This window comes from Penicillium chermesinum (assembly GCF_028974085.1).
Source record: "Penicillium chermesinum strain IBT 19713 chromosome Unknown utg000002l:1.0-5270490.0:1.0-5274688.0, whole genome shotgun sequence".
Classification (NCBI taxonomy): Eukaryota; Fungi; Ascomycota; class Eurotiomycetes; order Eurotiales; family Aspergillaceae; genus Penicillium; species Penicillium chermesinum.
This window is the reverse complement of record NW_026695312.1, coordinates 1,902,080-1,917,767: the sequence shown is the minus strand read 5'-3', so window position 1 is coordinate 1,917,767 and position 15,688 is coordinate 1,902,080. Positions and strand designations below refer to the sequence as shown.

Here is a 15,688-nt window from a genome sequence, read left to right as displayed (position 1 = left end):
AAAACCCCACTCAGCGTCCTATTGTAAAACATCATGACAGAAGCATCAGTGCTGACAGGTAAAGACCTGCGGATACGGAAAACTAATAACATCGCATGACAAAGCATGTAATTACAGAGAGGCTTTGCGCAGCTGCAGATGCCGAATACAAGTTCCCGGTGAAGTATGCGTACAACTACCTAGACCCATGTCCTCGATATCTGTCGCTCCCAGATTTAAGCCTGAACGATCATCTTCAATCAAAAAGGTTCGTTCGGGTATCTACATCCAATTATCCGAAAAACGTTGAGCGAAGTGATCATGGACTTGATCTGTTTCCATGGGAGGCCCTCGACTGGGAATTGTCGAACCCGCGAAGGTGTTTGCAGCCGAAGTGAGCAGAACAGTGATGAGGGAACAGAACATCCGCACGAGGATGCTATCGAGATGACTTTGGATGCCGTCGGCAGTCCAGATTCTTTATACTTCCGCGGTAGTGACATCCTGAGCACAGAGCTGGGCGCCGACGAAGTCATTGTCCGCGTTGCAGCAGTTGGTATCAACTTCAGAGATTTACTGCTGGTCCTCGGATCCGTGCCGAGGCATGCTCTTGGTTTTGAGGGTGCAGGCGTGGTGACTTGGGTTGGAACCCACGTTGGACGACCTGCACTGGGGAGGAATTGGATGGAAGAAATTGCTCATACTGTATTTGATGAAGCTTCCCGGGTCAATTTCAACGATGAACGCGTTACGAAAGGAAACGGCACCTCCCCTTGACTCTTTTACCGATATCTGGTAGTTAGTGTGCTTCAATTTACCTTATCTCATGCGATGCAAGATCCATGCAATCCCCGCACTTCGGGGTCTTATCAACCCCTCCTCCCCAATTCCTCTGCTCACACAACCTTCCTACCTCTCAATTCCCATCTCTCGCCTCTCAAATTCCCATAAACCATGTCAAAACCACTCATCGTAGACGTGCATACCCATGTATACCCCCCGGCATACATGGCGATGTTGCGCAGCCGTAAAACGGTGCCCTATGTCCACGACCCATCCGACAATACACCACCCCGTCTAATCATCCTATCATCCGACGATGATCCCTCCATTCCCCTCGACCAAAGAGGGCGTCCCGTAGACTCATCCTATTCCGACATCAGAGTGAAACTGTCGTTCATGAAGAAACACGGAATTAACTGCAGCGTGATCTCGCTCGCGAACCCATGGCTGGATTTCCTTCCCAGCGCAGACGCCCCAGGCTGGGCCGAGAAAATCAACGACGACATCGAGGCCACCTGCGCGAAAGTGAACGCCGACGCGGACCCGAACGGCGTAAAGGCCTTATCGGAGAAATACACTCTTTTCGCGTTCGGCGCGTTGCCGCTCAGCGCCTCCGATCCGGCTGTTATTGTGAACGAGATCAAACGATTGGCAACTCTCCCGCATATCCGTGGTGTGATCATGGGGACTGGAGGGCTGGGGGCGGGGCTTGATGATCCCCGGCTGGATCCCATTTGGGGGGGCTCTGGAAGAGACGAGGCTGGTGATATTCCTGCACCCACACTACGGGCTCCCGGACGAGGCCTTCGGGGGGCCTGAAGCGACGGGGCGTTATGGGCATGTTCTCCCGCTTGCCCTGGGATTCCCTCTGGAGACGACCATTGCGGTGACGCGGATGCTGCTGAGTGGGGTTTTTGATCGGTTTTCAGGGTTGCAGGTTCTCCTGGCTCATTCGGGAGGGACGCTGCCCTTTCTTGCTGGGCGGATTGAGAGCTGTATTTTGCATGAGCGGAAGTTTGCGGCGAATGGTGGGGAGGTGCAGGGGCCGAGGCGGAGTATATGGGATGTTCTGCAGACGAATATCTATCTGGACTCGGTGGTGTACTCGGCGGCAGGGCTGAAGGCTGCGGCTGCGGCGGGGAGTGCTGATCGTTTGATGTTTGGTAAGAATGCAAGAGATGGCAATGCTAGAGATTACCAGGCTAATTGCTGTTCCCAGGGACTGATCACCCATTTTTCCCGCCTTTGGACGACGTTGATGGGGAGTGGCCGAGTGTTACTACGAATTACCAGGCGATTGATGATTTCCAGGGCGAGAACAAGGACGGACAAGAGGCAATATTAGGAGGGAATGCGGCTCGGATCCTTAATCTGAAGTAAAAACGCTGCATGGTATTTACTAGACCATACTGACCATTAGACATATGCCACTACAGATCGGAGTTTTAGTGAATATGCCCAAATAGTAATAATAAGTACACAGTGAGAAGTGCCTTTGATATCGATGCATAGACTTGGTAGTGAAGCGCCCGTTGGGAAGCGACCAGTTCGTTGATAGCGATGGCTATATCAGGTAGCGATGAATCATTGGATGGGGATACGTGCATCTGATAGCGATGAGTCGATCTGAAAAGAACGATGCCCGTTCGATAGCCATGAGCATACCGATAACCCATACTCACTCGGAAGCCGTGCCGTGCTTCCCACATTGACGAGTTAGCACATCCCAGCCCAGGAGGTCCCAAAGTTCCTCTAGAAATAACTCATCAAAGCATGTAGACCGACGATCTCGCCTGTCATCACTGGGGGGTGGCGTTGCAGGAGGAGCCAGTCCTCCTTGAAGGAAAGGGTCCTCAGAGCCGAAGATTGCTTGAAGAAGCGTCTTCTGCATGCGAGTTTTGTTTGCGTGGAAGAAATCTGATTTTTTGTTTGATGACTCCCGCATAGGCAAATAGCCGGGTTGGGAACACAAGGCCACTTTCAAGACATCAACGAGATACTCTCCCTCGCGGGAAGCAGGTTCAGGACCCAGCTCCCCCATCCCGTCCATCATGAATCGCGATCGATCAGAAGACAAGGCAGGAAAATGTGCTAACCCAGGGACCTGGAAAGTCTTCAATGCTACTAGCTTTCCCAGACGACTGAGCAGAAGCTGGAGGCATCCTTCAAGGACTTCCCGGTCTTCAACGCGCGCGGTGTCCAAGTATGTGAACATCCTGGCTAGCAGGAGCCGAATCTTTCGAGCCGTCTGCATGTGTTTGTAAGGTGCCATGCAGCCTAGACTAACGGCCTTCATTGTGGACTCGAAGAGGCAAACCAGGTGGTAAATGATTCGCCCCTTGGATGTGGCATCATCTCGGTCTTCCGCCACTTTTGCCAGAGCTTGGAGGACATGTGCAAAGGCCAGCGCAATTGCGTCAATGGTAGGTTCAATCTCTCTCATTGAAGGGCCCTGCGCGACGTACTTATCTTCAGGCGTCTCGAAACTTATTTCCTGTGTCAATTTGGCACTCAACGCAATAAATATCTCCCTCTCTGCTAACTTGCACAGGATGACAGCCTCGGTGGTGACTTCTTGCTGTGCACACTTCTTTGGCAGGATGAAGCACTTCAGACGGTATAGTTGCCTCATGAGTCCGGGATTTATCCAATCCGCAGCTTGCGAGCAGACGTCTTTATATGGCTTTTTGCCTCCTTTATTGAGCGAATCAGGGTCATTTTCATAGGCAATGCGCTGAGCTTGATCATAATTGAGGGTGAAGAGGACTACACAACTCAGTGCTTATCCAGAAAGCGAGACTTGGAGACCACGTACGTTGAGGGTTCATAAACCTAGCATCACGAGGGTCCATAAACTTTTCTTCACCAGGGCTCTCATCCTTGCTTGGCCGGCCTCGCTTTCGCTTTCGTTGCTTGCTTTGAGACGCGTTCACCGGGGCCTTACGCTTGCTTCTCTTGGAAGCAGGAGCAGCTTCCTTTTCAGCAGGTTCTCCGGCAGCAGGTTCCTTCTCAGCGGGGTTCTCAGACTGCAGGCTCTTGATGCGTTGCTCTAACATAAAAACAGTATTCTGTAGCTGTTCTTTTTCCTCCTCTGACTTCTCATGCTTTTCTTTCCAGAAGGCAATACTGTCGAAGAACTTGTTCGAAGAGAACATCTCTGGGTCGCGTGAGGCTTGGATGCATTTGCGCGCATTCAAAATGAAGTCTGATAATATCAGTCAATGTGCACAGAATTTGAAATCGTTAACTTGCCCTTTACTGTGGTCTCTGCTGGTTTGTGCTTGACAATAGTCAGCGCAAACGCCAGGTACAATTTCCTCGGCTTGGGAGGTTTCTTTGACAGAGCCATGGTTGCCGTTGATGAGGTTGGCTAAGAGGAAGGGGTTGAGAAGACGCCTGACATGTTTCCATCCACTGCTCTATGTTGCGCACGGGCTACTTTTTTCACCAGACCCAGAGCATTCAGAAGCGATTATTTGAGCTTGGGATTTTCCTGAAAAATAAGCTTGCTAATGCCACTTGTCGCTTCGGTCTAATCCAGAATGTACAGTGTAGAGGCAGTATCTACTAGTTGGTTAACATTTGTGCAGAGGTTCCGATGCCCAATGTTCCATCGGGCTACAGCTTAGTATGTACCAAAAAGCCTGGTCGATATATTCGCGGATGCACAAGCACTGGAACAAAAAGTAACCTAACCAGCGCCATAGAAGCTCGGGCCACAAGCTAAGAATAGACGCGACCGCCTAGAGCCGCAGCTCGAAATCCTCCCCTCAACCACACGACATAAGCATTTTCAGCACCATCCCGGCCTCTATTTCCTAAACACCCTCTCCTTAAGCGCAAAGCTTGGCTCCTGTATCTGCACTGCGCCTAGCAGGCAGAACTCCCCACCATGTCCGGCTCAGATGACCTAAAGGTGCATGCCACCTCCAACCAAGACTTTTACGCCCTCCTCGACATACCGTCTACTGCCAGTGACGCCGAGATTCGACGCGCATATCGCCGCACAGCACTCAAGTACCACCCGGACAAAATCGCCAACCCTGTCCAGCAAGACTTTGAAAAGTTCCACCTGCTCCAGATCGCCAACGATGTCCTCTCCGACCCAGCCGTGCGCACGCTCTACGACAATGCGCGGGAAGCGCGTATGCGCAAGCAGCGTGAGCGCGAAATGTTGGACGCGACAAAGCGTCAAATGCGCGATGATCTCGAAGCGCGGGAGCGAGCTGGGGCTATGCAGCAGGGCATGGGGCAACAAGGCGTGGGTCAACCGGGCGTGAAGCGGCCGTGGGCTGGTACTGCGGACGATGATGCGGAGGCGAAACTGCAGCAGGAGCTAGATCGGATTGCAGAGGATGGGCGGAAGAGGAGGCGAGAGGCGGCCGAGAAGTTGAAGAGGGAGCTAGAAGAGGAAAAGAAGATCATGGAGGCCGAGGCGGCAGCGGCGGCAGCAGATCCAAGCACTAAACGCGTGGATCGGTCAAAGAATGTGCAGGTTTCAGAGCTGGACAGATCGGTCAAGGTGCGCTGGGCCCGGGAGGGGCCGGGGCTTGACTTTGATGGGGAATGGTTGGCTGGATTATTCGGGGAGTTTGGGAAAGTCGAAAATACGTTTATGTTGAAGGATAAGCGTGTGCGTGTGGAAGGGAAGAAGGGCAAGGTTACATTTGCGACGGGTGTGGTGGTTTTTGCCTCAATTGTCAGCGCGCATGCCGCTGTGATCGACGGTGAAAAGAAGATACGCCAATCCGAGAGGGATTGGACGCTTGTGGAATCGGTTGCTTGGGCTTCAGGGCAGAAGCCGGACCTGGAACCGTTTACCGGCGATCCAATTCAAGAAAAATCGCCTGCGACCCCTCAAGAACAAGAGCCTACGCCATCTGCAAAGCCAACGGAACCGAGCAAGCCATCTTTCAACTTCCCTGGCCTAAACTCGGTCCCCAAGGGTGGAAAAGCACCTGCATTCGGATCATTCGCATCCGCTGCGGGTGTGCCAAAGGCATCTTCATTTGATCCTGCAGCCAAAGCTCCTGGCACCCCTAGCATGGAGGAAACGATGCTCATGCGACTGAAGACTGCACAGCTGGAAAAAGAAAGAAAAGCGCTCGAAGAACAGCTTGCCAAAGAAGATGAAGCTGCGGATGCAGAAGAGGCGGCAGCAGCTAAGGCGAATGGAAACTGACTTTGGAACGTTGGTTCATGGGAGAAATCTCCCGCATTATATTAGAAAGCCTTGACCCGGGTTGGTGTCGGATTGCCCTGCAGTATGACAACAGAAACCCGAGGCGTGTGCTCCTTTGTTTTTGTGCGCGATCGCTTATTCAAATAAGATACCCCAGCCATATATCGGCTTGTTGAAGAGAGATTCATGGAATAGATGCATGATATTTACAGATTTGATACTATTATACATGGATGCATTATCTCGAATGACGGGCTAGTCCGTTCTTTTCTGCGCTTCCTCTTCATCAAGCTGTTCAACGAACTCTCGGGCCCGCTCGCTAATGACTGGCCGAGGTGTTGGTTTCCGTGCTCCGCCATTCAGGATAAAATCCCTGGTCCACGAAGGCACGAAAGCCTTGACCTTCACCTCGGTAGGCTGCCCTGCTTCGGTGGTCCATGAAAGCTTGAACTCGCTGTCCGGAGTATACTGAGTTCCCTCGCCCGTGAGAGCGATATCGGTCATCATCTCCAAGCGACAGAGAGCCAGACCGATGTTACCGACACCGTTCAAGAATTTCCCAGCACTCCGACCCCGACGGCCACCAGCTTTCGTGATGTTCGTGCCTGGTGGCGGTGCTGCGAGCTTGACTGACGAATCATATCTCAGGCCATCAGTGGATGGTACATCTTCCGTGTAGAGCTGGACTGGAAGAATACGCTTGCGTACCACACCGGTGTGGTGCGTCCGAATCGTCAGTTCCTGGCCAACGTAGCAGCCCTTGCGGAAGTCGATAGCCAGCGCCATATCCATATTAGACTCGAGTGGCAGTGAGGCTTCACGGGAGAATCTCGGACTGTCCCTCTGCAACGCCATTCAAGATCCTTCGCACCGTGTACGTGTGTAATCCAACTTCAGACCCAGCAAGCTGTGATTCTTCTGGGAAATGGCTGCGTAAGTCTTCCGCACCCGGGGTAATAAGACGAGAACCAAAGCCCGGAGCGCGCGTGTCGATACATCCTACAATGCTCGACGAAGGAGAAAATGGTGAGATAGCAGCGGACTCGGATTCTAAATTGTATGCTGCCCACCGTGGCTGGGATTGGTTCTTCCATGACGACCAAATAGTGCGCTCGCCATCTTCGAGAGCCCGGAGCTTTAACTTTGCGCGTAGTTTGTGCTTCTTCAAATGCTTCAGCAGAACCGGCACCTCGTTTTTATCGATCTCGATCAGCCATTCGGGGTCCGCGCTCTTGTCTTCTGGGTTCGGTAGTGGGTAGATAAATGCGTCATTCAGTATACGGCCTTGCGAATTAAGAAAGGCAGTGTATGCCCCAGTTTGGCGAGTAGGTTTAGCTGGATCATTAGCGACCAGCATGTTTTGCGTGATCAACCCTTGGAGGAAAGTAGAGCTGTCAGCACCTGTGATTGAGATCAGACCGCGATTCGTGAGCCGGGCATAGCCCGCATCAGGCGGGGGAGGTGCATGTTGAAGTGCATTTGCAAAGGGCGCTGAGGTCGTGAAAGGCCTCCTGCGAGCTAAGCAGCGACCACAGAGCAAAAGACGTGGGCGCATTGTGATTGAGGAATGATGTGTCAAGGTTAATCTGAGCGGCGTTTTACCGCGGACAATGACGTGCCAGGTTATATCACGTGATCATGCTTTATCTACAGGGTCTGAGCTTTACCCTCAACCCATCTCACTATGCAGATTTACCGATACATATAATCCGAGAGATTAGATCTCAAGCATGATTGCATGGAACTAGCAAAATAGAAACTAACGTTTACTCTCTATGGGGTCGAACGATTGTTTGAGCCAGTAACAACCTTCGAAGATGGCCACTGAGCTACGGCAAAATGGATGCGGATGACTCAGTGCTATAGCAATGGTCTGAAACCGAAAGAATTTACAAAATATCACCAAACAAATATTTATAATAGCATATTGCAGAAAACTTTCTGCAGTGGCATGCATGGATAGTGAATTTCGTCATGATGTGGGGAGCACAGCCCCATCATGATCCAGCTCAGTGAAATAACCTATATCTTATGGTTGAATATCTGTCAAAGCTTAACCTGGAACCGGGTGGAGATACTACCTTGGCCTTCTTATATGGAGAGGATCCAAGTCGCCCTGAGCGTTTCAGCGGAGCAACTCTTATTGAGCATTCGGCTACCCCGAATCTGACAATCACCGTGTGCCCTTACCTAAAGACACAAGAGGCGCTAAAGTATATAATGACTTGATTAGAAAATGTACTCCTATGGCTCTCTTTTCGCCTCTTTCAATGAGGTTCAACATCCATGTTCATAAGCACACCTCTATAGATTTATGGAATCTAGAAGCCTGAATTGGGCCAATATAGTCGCTGCGGCATGATTAACTGCTGGGATCAGTGCTCCTTTGACTGCACTCTCTTTATCAGCGTCAAGGGTTTAAGGGAAGTGCTCATATTTTCAGGAAGAAACACGAACAAAAGTAAGGGATACTGTTCTTCGTCCATTCGACTAAGCTCCCTTTTTCCTCCTCTAAGAGCTTATGAAAGCAGATCGACGCTCTGACTCCAGCTATGATGGGGAGGTTGAAGAAGCACGAGTTGCTTTGAAGACAGACCCTAAGACCCTTCAGCAATTATCATCCTCTAGCGACGCTGTTAAAGCGAAACGAAACAAGAACGGTCTTGCGTCCCTGGAGAACGCCATAAAACAAGCGAAGCAAGAAGAAGTTGAAAACAGTAAGAAAAAGAACGGCAAGAAATGAGGTCATTGCTGCATGGAGATCATCAAGCATCTGGGCTGGTGAATGCTTCATGCAGGTGCCGGTCGTATTGTTCCTTGTCTTTTAACTTGTCTTCGAGAAATTTGAACGTGCCGAATGTCCAGTATCGCATTGTTATTAGCCAAAAAGACTCCTCATCCTTGTGATTCTCCGCAAAACGTGGCTGGATATGGTTATAAAAGATTTCAAACAAGGCCATAGGAGTATTGAGCGCGAGAGAGCACCAGAATGTTCCTCGTTCCCACCCTTCTTGCAAGATAGAATGTAGTTGAAGAGAAGAGTGTCCCAATGCTGGCTTGTTCTGCTCTTCTTCCTTCAACACCGCTAGGAACTCTTTGTGCAGGATTTCATAGGCTTCAACGTCGATCTCAGTAATAGGTTGACCAGACAACCAGTGTGGAGGATGGAGCATTTCCACTGGGCGAGTGGAGGCCCATTCGAGGTCAATAAGGCACTTGATATTCCAGTCCTCATCCACAAAAATATTGCTCTGGTGGAGATCGGTGAGCTGCAAGAAGAAAGGCCCTCGGAGAAGATCATGACGAAAGAAACAAGGCCAGACACTCCTTATAACTGTCAATGCACATGCTTGATAGACGCCGTCCTGAAGGCTACTGATTGCATTTGGTTGATAGCGGAAGCGGTTCTCGTGGAAGTTGAGTATATCATGGATATATGAGTCCGCAGTCGAGTGAGTGATATGTCGAGGTATATCGACTGGAATGTGTTCATTTTCCAATAATTGGATTTGGAGGGTGAGAGGCCGATTACTCAGTCTTAGATACCCTGAATCATCCAATATAAAAGATCCGATGCGAGGCAACGGAATTCGAGTCAGGGATATCATTATGCGCGATAGGCCACGAAAAAGGTTCGTTCGTAGCTTTTGATCATGGCGCCCAGTATCCCACGTATCGGAAAGCATTTTGCCTCGTGATGAATCGATATACTCGATAAGAATATATCCTGAGCCGAGAGATCTTGATTCGTCGATTTGACTAGAGACATACGACGATGGCGCCGGATAACCTAGCCACCCTAACAGACGACGACGCAGGTAATGAATGGCACGAGTGATCAAGGGCACATTATCGAGGCGGGTAAACTGAGTCAGTAAGCATGAGATATTTACCTATCGCATAGGAATGTACGTACATTTTGCCAAGTGGATAGCCCAAATCCATATAATCGTGGAATGGGAACATCAGGGCAGTTCTCTTCGAGCCATGCATATGTACCCGCTTCGCAACGAATCTTCTCATCTGAGTTTCCAGGATGAGGAGATTCGCCAATTCTGTACGGTAGCGGAAACCGAACCATCACCTGTTTTTTGGAAAGACTTCCTTGTTCGTCAATATCAGCACGAATGCAAACATTAAAACTCCCATCTATCCAGTCTTCTACACTAACCAGATGACATGCATCAGATGGTAAGCCGAGATGTCGCCCAATAATCCTTCTGATCAGCTTCCGGTTGCGAGAAATATGTGTGAAGAATCGAATTTTCTCATCTCTATACCTAAGCTCATGGAGAATATTGCTGTCCTCTTCCTTCGCAGCAGAATAGGTGATTTCACCACGAAGTAAGCAGCGAGGCTCAAGAATAGCTGGGGGACGTTCGCCCTCCTTCAAGTCCTGAGACATATTATATTCATCAAAAATATCAATAGAATGGTGGATAATACCTATGCTTGGGAGACAGGTTGAAAAGGAAGTAGGATGTCACACCGGACAAACTGTACTCCTCGATACCCCTTATCACGTGACATATAAAGTATTCAGCTCCACTAAGGTAGCTTCTCATTTTTAGCTGTTGTTGCATTCATCGAGTCTTTCCCTGGGCCATAACTGTCCCTTTGCTTACCTTGTAGTGAGAACAAAGTTATTTCCCAGCTGAATTATTAGCAAAACCTCCAAATTAAGCCCTTTGCAAGCGAGTAATGTCAGTACTTCCATTGTCGCAAGATGAGGCTAGTATAAAGAAGCTGGCCTATGCAATCCGTTGATCTACTATATTCAAGAGGTCGGAATGTTCAATTATGTTCAATCAACGGCCATTGGTTTAATCCATTTATGTCAAATACGTAATTATTACAACATGATCTCTAATTTTGGACTAGTTCAGTGGTTCGGCGTCCTTCCTAGGTTGAGGCTCTGACCCTAGATCACATGCCTCTCTTTCCTTTCTAGGTAGGTAGATCGCTGAATCATTCTGCTTCATTCATATGTGCCTTCCCACCACAAACGAAACCACATATCCAGAATATCATCTATCTCTTCAAGATGGCTCAAACTTGTGTTGGAATACGAGATGAGTCACATTACAATGTCCTCAATTCAACCGTGCATCTTCCAAAAGTGGTAGTCGAGAAGACAGTCCCAAGGATTTGTTGGCATAGGAAATTTCACGCCGTGAGGAAGTACGGCCTGCATGGCGATAATCGACTACGTTACGGCCACATTCCGTTCCTCCACAAATATGACCGGGTTTTCTTTTTTGATCTTCTCATCGATGAATACAACCTCCGAATGAACATGCAGGAGCAGGAAAGAATCGAACGAAAAATGAATAGTCTCTGCCCGCCACTAGGATCTGATGATCCTGATAACGAGGAGTGGCTATGGGATGTTGATGAAGCCGGAATTGATTATAGTGACCTATCGCCGTTGCTTCTCGATTCACCGGGTTCATGTCATGAGGAGAGGCCGAAGTCTGCGCAGGTTTCGGTGTCTCAGAAGACACTCCATCCACGAGTCACAAAGTCCCACGAAAAAGGTATCAAGATCTTGCAGCACAAACTTGACGATACCAAATATCAGCACAGCCAACTGTCCCGCAAACTATACGAAACAGAGACCATGTTTCCTGACCTCGTCAAGCAGAACTACGAAGCCATCCGAAAAGACCCAAAATGGTACATGCGAAAGGAATTGGTGAAGGATTGTGCCGATCGAGGTGGATGTTGCGGCCGCGATTGCGGCTGTTGTGCGTCGCGTGCCAAACATTACTATATAAAGGGCATTGGCCATTGCACGGTCGAGTGCTTTTGTTGCGTTGGCTTTCGAGGCTTCAGACCATCTCCAGAGGAAAAGAAGGATATCCTTAAGGGGATGATAATGATCCTCAAATGCGATATTGCGACGCATTTTGTGAGAATGGTGAATGCGTATTTCTCGAAGTCTTGAGTTATCAATGAAAACTCGCCTTGCTGGAAAGCGTGTCTAAATGTTGGAAAACAAGGACTTGAATTCGAATGTGCGATTTTCATGTGCCATGTGTGATATGCGTGGAAGAGAAGTCAAAACCCCTTGGTTGCCGCCAGTTGATGATTTAGAGCCATATGTAACATACAACCAATCAAGCATAGTAGCACGACATCAAGAATGGGTAGAATAATGGTAATGATACCGTGACAGAATTATACTATTCAGCGATAGTGTAGTAGAGTATTAGTAAATAGCGTCAAGCCTCCTCGATAGTAAAGACAGAGAAAGAACCTTTTGAGGGCTCGACACGACCACATGCGCAGCGTCCTAGATATCCCTGATAAGCAGAACTCAGATCGTGCAGCCTTGGGCGAATATTAGTATATACCGCTTTGAATTAAAAGCTCGTTCGTAATTTGAAAATAGAAGACCAACGGAGATTCTTCACTCCCAATTGCAATGTGTAGAATCTAGTGCCAGCGGCCGGGCACTGCTCCATATGCAATGTCTCTCGAGATCCCTTGGTATTAGATTCTCCCTCTATATTAGCCTAGGCATATCCTTTAGGCGCCTACCACAATGATGATGACACACTGGCCGCACTATGCGCCTTCCGCCGTTTAGCTCACCTGTCGGTTCTCTTGGGAGGCCCAGCCCAATTATGTATTAAAACAAGCACTTCCCCCTCCTAGGTCGACTAAGACCCTCTATCAAGGCCTTCATTCAAATCTCATAGTTCATACCCATGTCTGCCAGGGAGGACGTACAGAAATTCATGGTTGTTCTTTGGCGGAAGCAGATGGTACTCGCTAGGCGATTTCTACTACAAGTTTTAACAGGAGAGGGAATTGTCGGGTGTGCAATAGCTATGATTATGAGCTTATATTTCGGGTTTACTATGTTCTACAGAGAAGACGAGAGTCAAGAACAAATTGCTAGGATTCAATCCATGCAGGCTGACTTGAGGAGTTAATGCTGAATATGAACTTTCCATGCCTAGATACACATATACTAGTCCATCGCATAAAATGGTAGAGCTAACGATCATAAAAAAATCATTTGTTGCCCTTGGCAACATCCTGCAAATACCCAAGAAGGAACGCCTTGTTACTCGGTGATGCAATGCGATTGGGGGTCATGTCATTCTCAGAGGGTGTTCCACGGCGGGAGGGAGAATCCCCATTAGTGGGGAGATGAAGGGATGAGAGCGGGCTCACCAAACCGGACGCTGCAAATGACGGTTGGTTTGCCATGGTAGCCTGGTATTCTTGCGCAGCGGAGATTGGAGAGGGAGAGGCAGGCGCCTTCCCAAAAAGAGATAAAAGTGCCTCTTTTTGAGCAGAAGTTTGGCTGGGGCGTCGGTTGAAGCTGCTTTGAGGTGCCAATTCAGGACGCTGAGGCGATGAATCAGGCAAGCTGGGTTTGCGGCCTGCACTGCCCGGCCCCATCGCGTTCGTGAGCAGGTTCTCATAGCCAGTCTTCTCTGAACGTCGCAGGATCTGAGGCTGGAAGGGCTTCACCGGCTCTGGAGCTCGTGGCTGGATAGGAGAGTTCTGCGCCGGCTGGACAGTTTGTAAGTTGTGTCTCGTGGCAGATGCATCGCGTTTGGCAGTCTGTGGACGCGACAGAATCGTGATTGGCGAGGACAGCGGCTGTGCTGATGCTTGTTGTCGGCTTTGATTGTTCTTGCGACTTGAGCCATTCGTCTTCTTGGGCGCTGCCTTCGAACTAGCTTCAAACTGGGGAGTGCTCACAGGCCCTGATACTGTAGCTGCCATCTGGCCGGCCTTGTTCGCCTGCGGTCCACTGTTCTTATCAGAAACTTGCTGTGAATTGTTTCGCTGGAGAATCTGAATTTCAGTATTCGGTTTTGAGGGAATGGAAGAGGGGACTGGGTGACCGGATAGTTCCACAGGTGAAGGAGTAGGTGCCTTTTGCTGACCCCCCTTGAAGAGATCCAGCAAGCCGTTCTGGTGCGGAGAAGTCTTAATGGTCTGACTGGCTCCTGAAGCTGGAATGGCTAGAGTGGCGGCATGGGGACTGTTGGGGGTCTTGGAAGCGTCTCCTTTGAAAAACCCCAGCAATGCACGCGAGTGATTTGTAAGTTTCGGAGGTGGCAGCTTGTTTGCCGGTGGAATCGCCGCACCAGACGCTTGAGAAGGGTGAGCGTGCTGGGAGAACTGAGGGTCACCTGTACGCTGGAAAGGTGCGGGCGCAGGAGCACTGGGCGGAGCCGGAGAGTATGTATTGGAAAAGTTCTGGGCATGAGATTGGGGGGCTCTCTGCAGCGAAGGAGAGGCCGACAACTCATTCTGAGCGATAGGGGGATACTGAGGATGCGCCGTCACATGTGCAGAAGATTGCATAGAGTGATGAGGGACCGCGTTGTAGGATTGAGGCGTCAATGTCTGCGGCGACGGAATCAATGGCGCTGTTTGGTGATGCTGCTGAGGGAAACCGGGAAAGAAATTTGGAGCCAAATGAGTTGCTTGGGTTGAAGCTTGCGGCACACCCGGTGACTGTGCGTGTGGCGATGGTCCAGACAGCTTATGCACCCGAGGGGCGGGAACACTTGAGCCTTGTCTCAGCAAGGTAAGCAATGCATTCGACTTCGACTGATCAACCCTGGCAGATTCAACAGGTTGGTCAAACTGTGGAGATGGCACCTGTACCGGCGCAGAGTGGCCTCCCCCAATCTTTAAAAGTTGTTTGAGATGAGATGAAGCATCCTGTGTCGAGGTGACCTCCGGAAGATCACTTGGGACAGCCGCCCCAGGATTCTGCTGCTGAGCTGCGACACCGTTGCTACCGTAGCTTGTATCATCCAAGGTGTATCCTTCGTTATGCGAGTGAGGATTGCCTGCTTGAGCCTTGGCGTCCAATTTTTTCTGTTGCGCGATCCACTTCTTCAGCGGGTGCAGGAAGGGGGCGACCATGTAGAATTTGTTTGCATTAGTCACTGCCGTCCCTTCATCTTGTTTGTTTTTCCTGAGAGTTGGGAGCTCTGAGAGCTTGTACCATTCAATCTTACTGATTTCCTTCCGCGTACGAGGCTCGAAATGAGCATCACGGGGAACACCACGGAACACGTAAAGTCGCATATGTTGCTCCCGCATCGTAATTTCGATATGCTTGACCGAGTCGTCGTCTTGCACCAGATTGGCCTCACGTATGCCAAAGCCAGTTTCTTCGTACACCTCACGAATAGCACAGTCCAGATCCTTCTCGCCTTTGTTGATCTTGCCGCGAGGAAAGCTCCAATTGGCGCCCTTTTTCCAGCCCTTTACTAGAACTACTTCATCCATATCCTGATTAAGCATGATAGCCCCGCGTACTGGGACACGAGTCTTGTAGGCCAAGAACTCCGAAAACGCAGTGATGTGGTGGTAATGCGACCATTGCGACATAAGAGGGCAGTGTTGAAAGATGCGCAGCGCGAAGGCCTTCAGGGAGAGCGAAGGAAGGGCGGGGTCAAGAGGGCGAATGAAATCTTCGTAGAACCATTGCGCTTCCTCGACCTGAAAGCAGATCCGCTCTACTGATTCGAGCTCTTCATGAGGTAGGTTGATGATGAAGCGGACACATAAGTCATCCAGCCCTGTGAAAATTTTCCCGGTGAGATGAATTCGCAAATGGGCATTGAGGATAGATTCAAGACTCACAGTCTTCTAGTTGCATTTTTGTCTCGGTCATATTGGGCGACAAAGCTTAGCATCTCCGCACGAGCGACCGAGACTGGGGTGCGTTGCAGGTCGCGAGAGCGACGCGCGAATAGA

The 15,688-nt window shown here is 49.8% G+C and overlaps 9 protein-coding genes across 9 annotated transcripts; 5 read left to right on the top strand and 4 right to left on the bottom strand.

The window, feature by feature from the left end:
* Positions 1–300: 300 nt before the first annotated feature.
* Positions 301–756, top strand: N7468_001533 (polyketide synthase; the record flags this gene model as incomplete). Its single annotated transcript, XM_058470830.1, has 1 exon — positions 301–756. One exon carries the CDS (start codon positions 301–303, stop codon positions 754–756), a length of 456 nt encoding a protein of 151 aa, XP_058333971.1.
* A 177-nt stretch (positions 757–933) lies between these two features.
* Positions 934–2,142, top strand: N7468_001532 (amidohydrolase family protein; the record flags this gene model as incomplete). The annotated part of the gene is made up of 3 exons (XM_058470829.1): positions 934–1,525; positions 1,584–1,925; positions 1,982–2,142. The coding sequence occupies 3 exons, from the start codon at positions 934–936 to the stop codon at positions 2,140–2,142; spliced, it is 1,095 nt and encodes a 364-aa protein (XP_058333970.1).
* Positions 2,143–2,440: 298 nt separating this feature from the next.
* Positions 2,441–3,917, bottom strand: N7468_001531 (uncharacterized protein; the record flags this gene model as incomplete). Its single annotated transcript, XM_058470828.1, has 2 exons — positions 2,441–3,528; positions 3,605–3,917. The coding sequence occupies 2 exons, from the start codon at positions 3,915–3,917 to the stop codon at positions 2,441–2,443; spliced, it is 1,401 nt and encodes a 466-aa protein (XP_058333969.1).
* Positions 3,918–4,654: 737 nt separating this feature from the next.
* N7468_001530 (putative cell cycle control protein (Cwf23)) lies at positions 4,655–5,944 on the top strand (the record flags this gene model as incomplete). Its single annotated transcript, XM_058470827.1, has 1 exon — positions 4,655–5,944. One exon carries the CDS (start codon positions 4,655–4,657, stop codon positions 5,942–5,944), a length of 1,290 nt encoding a protein of 429 aa, XP_058333968.1.
* A 255-nt stretch (positions 5,945–6,199) lies between these two features.
* Positions 6,200–7,499, bottom strand: N7468_001529 (YgfZ/GcvT domain-containing protein; the record flags this gene model as incomplete). The annotated part of the gene is made up of 2 exons (XM_058470826.1): positions 6,200–6,787; positions 6,837–7,499. The coding sequence occupies 2 exons, from the start codon at positions 7,497–7,499 to the stop codon at positions 6,200–6,202; spliced, it is 1,251 nt and encodes a 416-aa protein (XP_058333967.1).
* Positions 7,500–8,465: 966 nt separating this feature from the next.
* N7468_001528 (uncharacterized protein) lies at positions 8,466–8,687 on the top strand (the record flags this gene model as incomplete). The annotated part of the gene is made up of 1 exon (XM_058470825.1): positions 8,466–8,687. One exon carries the CDS (start codon positions 8,466–8,468, stop codon positions 8,685–8,687), a length of 222 nt encoding a protein of 73 aa, XP_058333966.1.
* Positions 8,688–8,709: 22 nt separating this feature from the next.
* N7468_001527 (uncharacterized protein) lies at positions 8,710–10,349 on the bottom strand (the record flags this gene model as incomplete). Its single annotated transcript, XM_058470824.1, has 2 exons — positions 8,710–9,810; positions 9,861–10,349. 2 exons carry the CDS (start codon positions 10,347–10,349, stop codon positions 8,710–8,712), a joined length of 1,590 nt encoding a protein of 529 aa, XP_058333965.1.
* A 639-nt stretch (positions 10,350–10,988) lies between these two features.
* N7468_001526 (uncharacterized protein) lies at positions 10,989–11,891 on the top strand (the record flags this gene model as incomplete). Its single annotated transcript, XM_058470823.1, has 1 exon — positions 10,989–11,891. The coding sequence occupies one exon, from the start codon at positions 10,989–10,991 to the stop codon at positions 11,889–11,891; it is 903 nt and encodes a 300-aa protein (XP_058333964.1).
* A 1,076-nt stretch (positions 11,892–12,967) lies between these two features.
* On the bottom strand, positions 12,968–15,605 carry N7468_001525 (decapping enzyme complex catalytic subunit DCP2; the record flags this gene model as incomplete). The annotated part of the gene is made up of 2 exons (XM_058470822.1): positions 12,968–15,510; positions 15,575–15,605. The coding sequence occupies 2 exons, from the start codon at positions 15,603–15,605 to the stop codon at positions 12,968–12,970; spliced, it is 2,574 nt and encodes an 857-aa protein (XP_058333963.1).
* Between the last annotated feature and the right edge of the window lie 83 nt (positions 15,606–15,688).